Source organism: Meriones unguiculatus, chromosome 6 (genome assembly GCF_030254825.1).
Source record: "Meriones unguiculatus strain TT.TT164.6M chromosome 6, Bangor_MerUng_6.1, whole genome shotgun sequence".
NCBI lineage: Eukaryota > Metazoa > Chordata > Mammalia > Rodentia > Muridae > Meriones > Meriones unguiculatus.
Window position 1 is genome coordinate 67,493,807 of NC_083354.1, and position 11,226 is coordinate 67,505,032.

General features: G+C 43.4%; 1 protein-coding gene across 6 annotated transcripts in view; it reads left to right on the forward strand.

Annotated features, from left to right (window-relative positions):
• Positions 1-6,377, forward strand: part of Ap3b1 (adaptor related protein complex 3 subunit beta 1) — a 214,871-nt gene extending 208,494 nt beyond the window's left edge. For 5 of the 6 annotated variants that reach the window (XM_060385579.1, XM_060385578.1, XM_021654248.2 and 2 more), the window contains exon 27: positions 1,985-6,377. In XM_060385579.1, the coding sequence (XP_060241562.1) occupies positions 1,985-2,138 (154 nt within the window). In that variant the 3' untranslated portion in view covers positions 2,139-6,377. The remainder of the gene's footprint in view (positions 1-1,984) is intronic. The other variant, XR_009592381.1, reaches the window with a different exon arrangement.
• The last annotated feature ends 4,849 nt before the right edge of the window (positions 6,378-11,226 follow it).

Below are 11,226 nucleotides of genomic sequence, written 5' to 3' on the forward strand. Positions count from 1 at the left end.
GTGGGCCCACACACATGTTCATACACACACATTTACATACACCTACACAGACACATGTACATAAAGGTTTTTTTATTTAATTTAGAAGAACTACATGAATCTGTACGGAGTGATAAGAGGTGAGGGAAAGGCATGTATTCTCAGAGGGAGACTGAGGTGCTTAGAGTGCTGAACGTCTTATGTGTTTGTATAAAAAGCAGACAGATGTATGTGAAGCTTACAACAACCTCCTTAGGAACAGGGTTGTGCTTTATACTCCTAATATGGTTCACCTCTCTGTAGGAACTGTCTCTCCAATTCCTGCAAGTTCCCAGCATGTTTGAAGACACATGGAAAATGGTTAGAAAGATTGCTGATGCACTTTGCTAATGAGCCATTAGCTAACGTTTTACTATGTGTTGTCAAAGTGCTGTCAATATTTTCAGCCAACTAAGATGAGTATAGTTGTTTTGTTGAATTATTCTAATTGTTGAAGAATAATGATTTTCATTATTCTATTTAGGCCAAACATGGCTTGTTAAAATTTTAAAAAGAAGAATCTAATGTGTTAGATAAGATCTTGATGTCATTTTTAAAAACTCAAAAAAGAAATTACTTTTCATTTAAAGAGAATCTGCTTCCTGCTTAAGTGGCTAATATTTTAATTAAGTCGGGAGTGAAGTTTTTCTGAGTGTCTTCTGATAAACTCCTTCTTTTATGTTGATGGTAATTAAACAGATCCCTGAGGACACTGTGGGCTCTGTTCGAGGCCCATGCTAATTGTCAGACATGAGACACTGACCAGTTGGTTTGCTCTTGAGTAGACCACAGCATGCTGTCAGCTCGGCAGTTTTATTTTTATGTATTGTGAGCTGTTGTCAGGGCTAACTGGGTGCCATTGTGGCTGAAGATGTTGCGCAAATTGAGGCAGATGGCTCAGATTCAGACACGTGTCACCCAGAGAGGGGAAAGGGGATTGGCCCTGCAAAGTGGGGTCACAGCAGGTCACAGACCTGCTCCACACTTGTTAGTGTTTTCAAAAGCTCATGTGCAGCAACTTTGTTTTTCTCCAGTCATCCTTGCAATCAGACTCCCTCCCCCCAAAATGTACAGAACATGGTCCATGAGGGGGGAAAAGGAGGCGTAGAAGGGGGTGGTAGTCTCCCCTAGTCTTGAGCTCCACTGTGCTTGCAGTTGCAGGGTGAAGAGCAGGACTGACAGAGTGCACTGTGCCTCCAGCAGCTTCCCAGCCCATCGCAGTGTGAAAAGGCTGGTTTTGCTGTTAAGTCCTTGTAATTAGTAGGTTCTTCCTGTCTTGGAATTTAGTAATAGCACATTAGACTTCAAGTTCCCTTTATTATACCCTAAAGCAAAAAGAAGGATCTAATGTCCTGAGTATTAAAGCGGGTATGGGGTGGGACTTGGCTGCCATGTGACATTGCTTCATGTTACTGTTAACGATAGAGATTGAATCTGAATATTTTTATATAAGTGACTGCTCTGAGACTTAAGAATTTTATAATGTACATAAAATTATCTAATTTCTTACACAATCGTTTTCAGATATGAGGAATTAAATTCCAAGCTCTTTGAGAAAAGTACCTTTTCTTAACGTGTTTTAAAAATAAAAATATGTCAGCATATTTGAAACAGCCCTAAGCATGGTAAAATGTTAGCTCACAAGCAAATGGGTGTTTCCTAAGTATGTCATGATGGAGAATACCAGCGTGCATCTGCCACTCAAACTAGTAAGTGAAACAGGCTCCTTTCTTCATTCTGCTGGTAAAATGCACCAAGGTGGCCCGTGTGCTAAGCATGGGCTGGGTAGTTTATTGATTTTTTTTTTTTTTTTCCCCCCAAGAGTGCTTGCTTTGGGTGTGGAGCAGTAAGTAACCTTTGAATTTCATTTACAAAAAAGAGTTGCTTTAAGCCTGTTTGAACAGATGTGGTCTCCTCCTCTTCTCCTCTCAGGATAAAAAGTCTCTCTTTTATTTTTTTCTCACAGGTTTGCAGCTAAAACTGTGCACAGTGGGTCATTGATGCTAGTCACTGTGGAACTGAAGGAAGGCTCCACAGCCCAACTTATCATAAACACCGAGAAAACCGTGATTGGCTCTGTTCTGCTGCGGGAGCTGAAGCCTGTCCTGTCCCAGGGGTAACCTGCTTACATCTGGACTTTAGAATCTGGCACACAACCAAAGTGCCTGGCATCCAGTCCCGCTGCCTTTCATTTACAACAATAGCCCTTCCATCTGGCATGGGGAAGAGCACGCTCTTGACATTCTTGTCTCCTGCTTTAGAACGCTGGTGTGTATCTATCATGTATGCAGTCCCTTCCCCTCTTCGCTTTGCTAACCAAAGAACATATATTTTACTGTCAGTTTTCTCAACTCCTGAGTCCATGTGGCATTTCCTCTGTCCTCTGATTACCTTTGGCCTCATTTTCCTTCTGGTTTTTGAGAATGATGGACGTGAATCAGATACTGAAAGTGCACTGGGAGTCATCCTTCCTACAGCAGTAAGCAAAAATTAGCAAGGAAATCATATAAATGGCCTCTCAGCTTCGTATATGAAAAGGAAATAGCATACTTTTTTAAATTAAATGCAAAAAAAAAAAAATGGTCTCTGCAAAAATCCCCTTCTTTGAACTTCCTGGTATTGTAATTGGTTATTGACAATTGTCATCATAAAATTGCCCCTGAATAATAAGATAAATAAACTAGCATATGAACAGCATTTGCTTCCCCTGATCCTCACTGGCTGAACGTCTTTATTCAAAGTATTTCTGGTCACAACTTTGGGGAATCATGGGACTTCGTTAATGAAAGAGAAGCTACTCCCAACAAGGGAAAGGGTCTCGTTGAATTTCGCTCTTTTGTTTGAGTATCTGAGATGGGTTTCATGGAGCAGGCTGCACTGGCCTTAAACTTGAAATCCCCCCTCTGCTCCTCAGAGCCAGGACGGTGGGCATGCGTCAGCACCCTCCGCTCTCTGAACTGGGGAAGTGTGTAACTGTGCCGCACTCTGGCTGATGGCTGCCTCGGGGAGAGAGCAGAAGCTGTGCGGAACGTCAGGTGCCTCTCTGTGCATTTTAACCTTAGGAGAGAGCTGACCACCAGGCTACACCTGATAAGTAAAACCCGAGATCCATGTTCCTTTTAAAAATCTTGGTGCCCAAGATCGTTATTAATTTTTGATAAAACTAACTATTGCACAGTTGATTATGTGCTATTTAAAATTGTATGATGTGTGTGTGTTCGCATCTTTCTGTAGATCATTTGCTATTATAGGCAAGTAACCATCCTCACTAAAATTGTTCTATATAAATCAGAATACCTTTCTAATGCTTTTATATTTTGTTTTGTTATTGCTGTTGTTGAGATGGGCCCTGCTGGCCTGGAACTGACCTCGTAGACCAGGCTGGCCTCAAGCTTCCTGTCATCCTCCTGCCTCCACCTTCCAAGTGCCGGCCTTACAAGTGTAGCAGCATGCCTGGTTGGTGCATGATTTAATTCCAGCACTCAGGAGGCAGAAGCAGGTGCATCTCTGTGCGTTCAGGGCCAGCCTGGTCTACATAAAGAGTTCCAGGACAGCCAGGACTACATAGTTGAGGTATTTTAGTGACCTTTCTGACACAGGCGGTGCCATCATGATAACACTTCCGTCCCCTTCAGTATTAAGCATGTTCTCACTGTGTCTGACACTAGCTGGCTTGCTACTCCTGGCCTCCAGTGATCTCCCACATCAGACTCCAAGGTAGCAAGGACTTGTGCCTCCAAGCCTGTCAACAGTCGTTTTTAATTGATTTTTATTATTTTTAGTTTTGTGTATTTATGTGGGAGTGGGTGCATTTTATCTTCATAGGCCAGAGGTATGCAATCCCCCTGGAGCCACCTGATGAGGGTGCTGGGGTTGAACTCAGGTCCTCTGAAAGAACCATATGTGTTCTTCACTGCTGAGCTCCAACATAACAAGAATGGTTTTTGAAAGAAATTGTGCTGGGGGGAGGGAGCCGCATTGAAACATGGAGTATACATGAGCACTTAAAATCTAAACTCAGTACTTTTGAATCATAGTAAGAAGAGCAAACAGGGTGCAGGGAAGCTACATATTTAATCTTCTACAATGAGGAAAGTAAACATGGTGGTTAAGCTCTCTATTCTTAGTCAGAATACATCTGTAATCTCAGCAAAGCTGAGGCAAGAAGATCACAGTTCCAGGCCAAAAAAACAAAACAAAACGAAAATTTCTGCTCCCCAAATAGAGCAGTGACTCAGAGTAAAGAGAATGGTCGCATGTCACATGTAACAGAGGTCCTATAAGATTTTTGTCAACCAGTGACATCACACCCATATTATTTTGTGGAAGAACACACTGTGTTTGCACAATGATACAGCATTTTTCAGAACACATCTCTGTTGCTAAGCAACACCTCATCATGTAGCCCTGGAAGCCCATGTTCTCTTTACTCTGGGATCATATATGAGGGATATATCAGTCCTGACTCTCAGAACCCCCTGAATGGTCTGCAGTCCTTCGGCATTCCCGTTGGGCACCCCATTGCTCTGGCTTCAGAACCGTAGCTATTTAGTAATATTTTAAGATGTTATCAGGCTGCTTTTCTGGAGAGGAGGTTACTGTCATCAGTCAGAGGGAGAAGTGCATGTTACAATATAGAAAGTCTCTTATTTTTCTTAGGGGTCACATCTTGGAAAAAGAATCATGTATTTATAATTTTGTAACTAAGAATTTCTGTGAGACTTCCTTTTTTAATAAGTTACTTTTGGCTGCCAGCTTCCATATTTAAAGTCTGTTAGAGCTGGAGAGATAGCTTGGAGTGTTTCTCAACCTATGGACTTGACTCCTTTGAGACGTCAAAGGCTCCTTAGCCCGGGGGTTTCCTAGTACCATCAGAAAACATAGACACTTACATTACAGTTCGTAAAAGTAGCAAAATTAGAGTTATGAAGTAGCAATAAAAACGATTTTATGGCTGGGGTCACCACAGCATGAGGAACTGCATTAAAGGGTTGCAGCATTAGGAGGGTTGAGAAGCACTGGCTACATGGGTAATGACACCTCCCAAGCCTGGTAGCCTGAGTTCCAATTCCTGGAACTTGTATAAGGATCTAGTTCAGCAGCACACAGCTATACCCCAGCACTCCTGTGTACTGAAGTGGGAGGTGAGGACGGGATCGTCACCTGGAAACCTGCAGGCCAGCTAGCTTGAGGAGGCAAAAACAAGGTGGCTGGCAAAAACCAACTCCACTGCCCTGGTATATGCGACGCCCTCTCTCTCTCTCTCTCTCACACACACACACACACACGTCTGCAGTCCTGCAGGAGGACCAGCACACCAGCTCTAGAGCTCATAAAGGGGGCTCACTGGAGCAAAGTGGCAGACCCCCGAGACTGGGAGTCCTGAGGACTTCAGGCTGTCATGTCTGCTGTAGCCCTTGTGGTCACCACATCCCTCACAATGCATGGTTATAGGAGAGCTCTAAGGCCCTCACTGGCACTCACAGAGCAATGCTTGTTTCTCATTCGGGCGTTGCTGCTGGGGCAGGCTAACGATTCAGCCACCCCTGACAGGAACCTAGAGGGGGAGATGGCTAGCGGTGGCCACTAAGAAAGAATTTGGAAAAATAGATTGTTTGACAAGGATAGGTAGAGAGGTTTTTGCTAGTGGCTCTGGTGTAGAAAATCTTAGAGAACAACTTGAAGTTTAGAAAATTACACTCTTAATAGTAAACCTTAAAACTTTTTAAGGTTGACGAGCGAAGACAATAGGCCAAGGTAGCACTGGCTGACCTGACACTTTGAAGCTGGGCCAGTGACTGAGGTAACAATTTCCTTACACTTGTTTTTCGCCCTCAGCTTCCTGATACGACTTAATAAAAATTATTAATGAGTAGATGTGCACCTTAAAGAATTAAAGTTGAAATGGCTGATTATTTTTATATAAAAGTTTAGATTTGTGATTCTTTTAAGATTTTTATAAGATACCTTTTCAGATAATTGGTTTTTTCCTTGTAACTGCAAATTGCAGCCTGCCAGTAAAGAAAAAGCTGGCTGAGAAATTCCCTTGCTTGCTCATACTCTGTTAATAATAATATAAACAAGTTGCTTAGTTACATATGTGTACGGGTTCTTGGGAATAACTTGTTTTTCATATTTGTTTTTCACCCATAATACGTAAAACATTTGATCATGTTGAAGGTATTCGGGAATGTTTTTCTTACATATATACTCATTGTAATCATTTAAAGAAAAATAGAATGTAACCACATTGTCATTTTTGTACTGTTTGAAAGATCTTGCTGGGATAGATAAGCTGTGGGAAAAAGAATAAAACTATGGTTTGAAACTCACTCTTCGGAGTTTGTTCCATCCACCAAGATGTGTGTATGTGTCTGTTATGTATGTAGGCTTGAATTGGAGCTCGCTCTGTGGAGTTTGCTCCATCTACCCAATATGTGAACATGTATGCATGCGTGTGTGTGTGTGTGTGTGTAAAGTACAAAAAGCCTGTAAGAGAAGCTAAGTGAAGAGAAGTTAAATAAAAAGAAGCTATCTGCCAGAATCTGTCTTCATCAAGTGTAAGTGTGTGTGTGTGTGGTCTTTTTCTCTCCCCTTCTTCTTTCTTTTTTAGGCGCTTTGCCTCTGCCAGTTGAAAGCTCCCAGTAGAGCCAATAGCCCTAGCTCCCACTTACCTTAATAGGTATAAGCCCATTTCAGGACGCTCCCAGCAACTGACCCGCTGCCAGCAATTTAATTCTGGCCCCTTAGTTTGCCACTATCAATGGAAGCTATGGTTGGAGACTGTCAGTTCCATACTGAAAAGTTGTCCTCAGAAAAGGTCTGTTGGCTGACCAGCCAACTGTCAGGCTACGCCTTGACTGAGTTTACCCTGTCATGTCTTTGATACACACACACACGAAGTGTGTGTCAATTTGACATAGACTGGAGTCACCTGGGAAGAGGAGAAACCTCAGAGGATTTGTCTTCTTTGGAGTGGCCTGGGGCACATAGCTGGGGCAAGTCTTAACTGGTGTGCCACGCACGCTAGGCCAGTGACCACCTGAACTGACACAAGCCAGTAAGCATTGTTCTTCCATTTCTCTGCTTCAGCTCCTGCCTCCAGGTTCCTGCCCCGGCCTCCCTCTGTCGTAGACTGAGATTAGGACATGTACACCACATTAAGTCTTACCTTCTGGAGTTGCTTTTTGGTCAGTGTTTCATCACAGCATAGAAAATACACACAAAGGTTGCTTTTTTTTAATATATGTTAAATCAATAAATAGTATGAACCAGTTGGCAATAAGATGATGTTTATGGTGTAAACTACCAGCTGAAATCATTTTGCCATTTATAGTTTAATGTTATTAAGATCATTTTCACATGAAAAATCAGGAAATGACAGGTGTCCCATGTTTCAGGCTTTTTTTCTTTTTGTGACAGTGCTCTGAGTCCTTGCCACATTGCTCCTTTAATTTGGTTATAATTGTGGTTATCTTTAAACTGTTCGTTGAACCAGGCCAGTCAATGATCTGACTACTGGTCATTTGAACAACAACTTGGAACAGGTGTGAAGGCTGAGGTCACTGGAGGTCTCAACTGAGGCAATGGTCTAGGCCCTAAAAGTAGCATGGGGTTTAGGAGAGAAGGAGAGTTTCCAGGAATGGAATAAGAATCTAATGTTCTCCGTTGAGGCTATGTCTTCAAAGATTTTAGAAGCCTTCAGACAGAAAGCTTTGTTGACCAACGTGCCAGGAAATTAGGTTCCCTGTCTTGACTAGCCCCTCCGCCTCACCTCCAACTGGCCCCCAGCAGCCTGTAGAAGTTTAGCAGAGGCATGGCTGCTACCATCCGTACCAGAATGTGAGTCTCTGCTAACAGTGGAAGACAAAAACTGAAGTCTAAAACCACCAGCCTGGAGAAGCAGGCCTTCAAGGTCTGACTGTCTGCTGTAGATCAATTACACAGACTTCTTTTGCCATGTTATTTTCTGAGTCATTTTGTCTGTGTAGTCCCTTGAACATCTGATCACTAGCTGATGCAGTCAGTGTGTTTGTGTATGCACTAAAGAGCCTAGACCGTCAGCTGAGAGTGCAGTTCAGTGGTAGAGCACTTGCTAGCTTAGGGAAGACCATAAGTTCAGTCGCCAGCACTAAAAAAGAGGAAAACAAACAAACAAACAGTCTTTTACAACTCTAAGAACCAGATGTATCAAAGATCTAGATTTAAATACAAAAGCCAGCCAGGGGCAGTGTGGCATACTGTGATCCCAGCACTCAGGAGGCAGAGGCAGGAGGATCTCTGTGAGTTTGAGGCCAGCCTGGTCAATAAAGGGAGTCCAGGACAGCCAAGGCTACACAGAGAAACCCTGTCTGGAAAAAATTAAATAAGTAAATAAATGCAGAAAAACCTGTTTGCTTCAAGCTCCCAATAGGCTCCTTTATGCCCAGCCTGACACATGGCTGCTTGAAGAGACCGTATCATCCATCCCAGCACAGGATGCGGTAGGATGGAGAGAAAGCATAGCAGTAAGAGGAGATAAGCTTCTTCACAATGTATCGAGTTTTGCCCACTAGACAGCAGCTTCCCGCCCTACTCTTTTTCAGAGCTGTATGATGACTTGTTTTTAGTGAGAGCTCGTCTTATCATATGGCCTGCCTTCCCATGGACAATAGACAAGAATTGTTAGGACAGTAACTACAGAAATAATGACTGTGGGCCCAGCCTAACCAAGTCACTTGTACCAGCCCCTCTAAGGCTCTGCGAGCATTGTGGAAGAGGAGGCAGGAAGTAGGTAAGAGCCAGAAGATGGGAGGAGGACTATGAAACGCCAGCCCTAGGTGTGATAAAAGTACTGCAACCATTAACTCACGTCAGCTGTAGTCACTGCACTGGGCCCACACAAGACCAGCCCTGTCACACCCAGTCAAGGAAGTGGGAGGGAGGCTTACAGAGGCCTACCCTTTACCTATGAACTATTGGCTACTAATAGAGTCCTGGTTAGGAACTACCACTGTCTTTAGTTACAGCCCTCTGCTGAGCCCACCAGCCCCCAGTGAATCATTTAAAACCCGTGTTCACACAGATGGCCCTGGTTAAATTCAGTGGGTTACAAAAGAAAATGAATAGACGTCAACTTGATACATATGTGGAATTGTAAAATAAATAAAATTGTGGTTTTTAGACAGTATCTCTATGTCCTGAAAATATATATATATATGTATAAAATTAAAAAGATGTGACCTACATAAAAATGTTAAATTCTGCCCATGGCAGAGCAGTGAAGAACATGAACAAAGATAGACCCCTTGGTCTACTGTATCCCTGTTCCGGTGAGTTTATTTTCTTATGCATCTTCATCTTTATGAGCTATATCTGCTACAAGGAGTGTTCACCAGGAGACGCTGCTGCCAGGGATGGGGTGGGCTTCTTCAGAGTGTGAGAAAACCCCAATATCCTTCCAACTTCTGTCTGAGTTTTGAGATTTTTAAAAGGGCCTCTTAGTGGCATCACACAAAATCACCGTCACTCTCCTGGGTGCTCTTTCCTTGACCCCAGCGTTTCAGTCTTGGTCCAGGCTTCATCAAGACTATACAGCCTAAATATAAATATTTTGTAAACAAAGTTATGGATGGCTCAGATTTTTAATTGAAAGTAATCATGGTTTCTATGTGGCAGTGTAATTACCTAAAAAAATGTTATTTGATGATTAAGATTCTGGAGTGAATTGTGTTCTTTGGGCCTTCGCTCTGTTCCCCCATCAGGGACTGGGTTTCAGCGGAGTGCAGCTGTTGGAGTTGATTTACAGAGCTGCGGCTGTGGCTGGTCATAAATAAATCCTCTTATATAGTTGTTATGAACACCTGTTAGATCAGCTGTCAGCACAGAGCTGTTCACATTTATCATGGCGCGGTAGTTATTTTACCCCAATCCATTTCCAACTGACTCAGCCTCCATCGCGGGGTTACCATTCCCCCCCATAATCGCTTGTTCCCACTCTGCGTTACAACTTGCAGATAAAAGATTTCACTACTTGGCCAAATTTCATAAATAAAGGAGCAGTTCAGTGCAGTAAAAGTTTATTTTTGTCATCATTTGTCACCCCATTATTCTATAAATCAAGTGGAATAGCACTGTTGCCAGCTCAGGCATTGCTGTCAGCCTTAGGCATGGAAATGGCCCGTTTCTTCCTTTTAGATGAGATGACATGTCTTTCAGACTTAACTGGTTTGTGGCTTTGTTCCACCCATTTTATTTTATTACCCCTTCTGAAAAATCCTTGGGGAGCAGAAACTTAAGGAGTGAGGTGGAGACAGAAAACAGAGTGGAGCGTGATGCTCAGTGCCAGGATGGGCATCCCACCTCCTCCCCCATTAGGAACCTGACCAGACCCCACTCTCCACGCTGTAGACATGACTGCGCCTGCAGTTCACAAACTTCTGGGGGGGGTATAGTCTCCACTTTGGAAAGGCCGTTATGACATGGAGTTACAGATAATGAAACAGCCGACGGGTGTCCTTGGAGATCTCTCGGTTTGACAGGCTTTATGCAAAGAAAAGACTTACAGGTTTGTTTTCCAAAAGGCATCTGCAGCTCTGGAATGGAATGACCCAACCCCTCGAGGCCTGTCCACCTTGGTGCCCTGGAGAAGTCTGAGAAGTCTAACAACCCTGGAGGATTCGCTAACAAGCTGCAAACTCTGCCTCTGAGTTTGAAGAGGGCAATGTGCCTGGGTTCAAGGGAGAGGACAGAAAAGCTGGAGGGATGGGGTAATGACAGAAAAGAGCTTATAGTTGAGACTTCTGAGTTGGTTCTAATTCCAGGTACAGTCTCCACAGTCATTATGTAGCCCATAAATTCAATAGAGGGTTTTACTGATTCTATAAAAATGACAGGAGGGGGTTTTATGCTGTAAGTTTCGTTAGTTGCTCTTCCTGTTTTATGTTGAAGTTCTCAGGCCATTATGTCATTAAACTCCTTGGAGTCTGAAGGGCTTGGGGGACCCCATGTCTTTCTTTCTGCACACTTGACCAGGACAAATGTCAGCCCAGGCCAGCATGGGCCACCATTCGCCTAAAGCCAGTGGCTGTGGAGCCCAGAGGCTGAGGCTGTTGGAATCTGTTGTTTCGTGAGAAATAGCTTAGATCTGTATGGTGGTATAGTGCAGGGCAGAGTGGCTAGAGCTGGCAGGAATGCCCTAGGCAGTGGCCTCTGGGTACCAGTATTCTT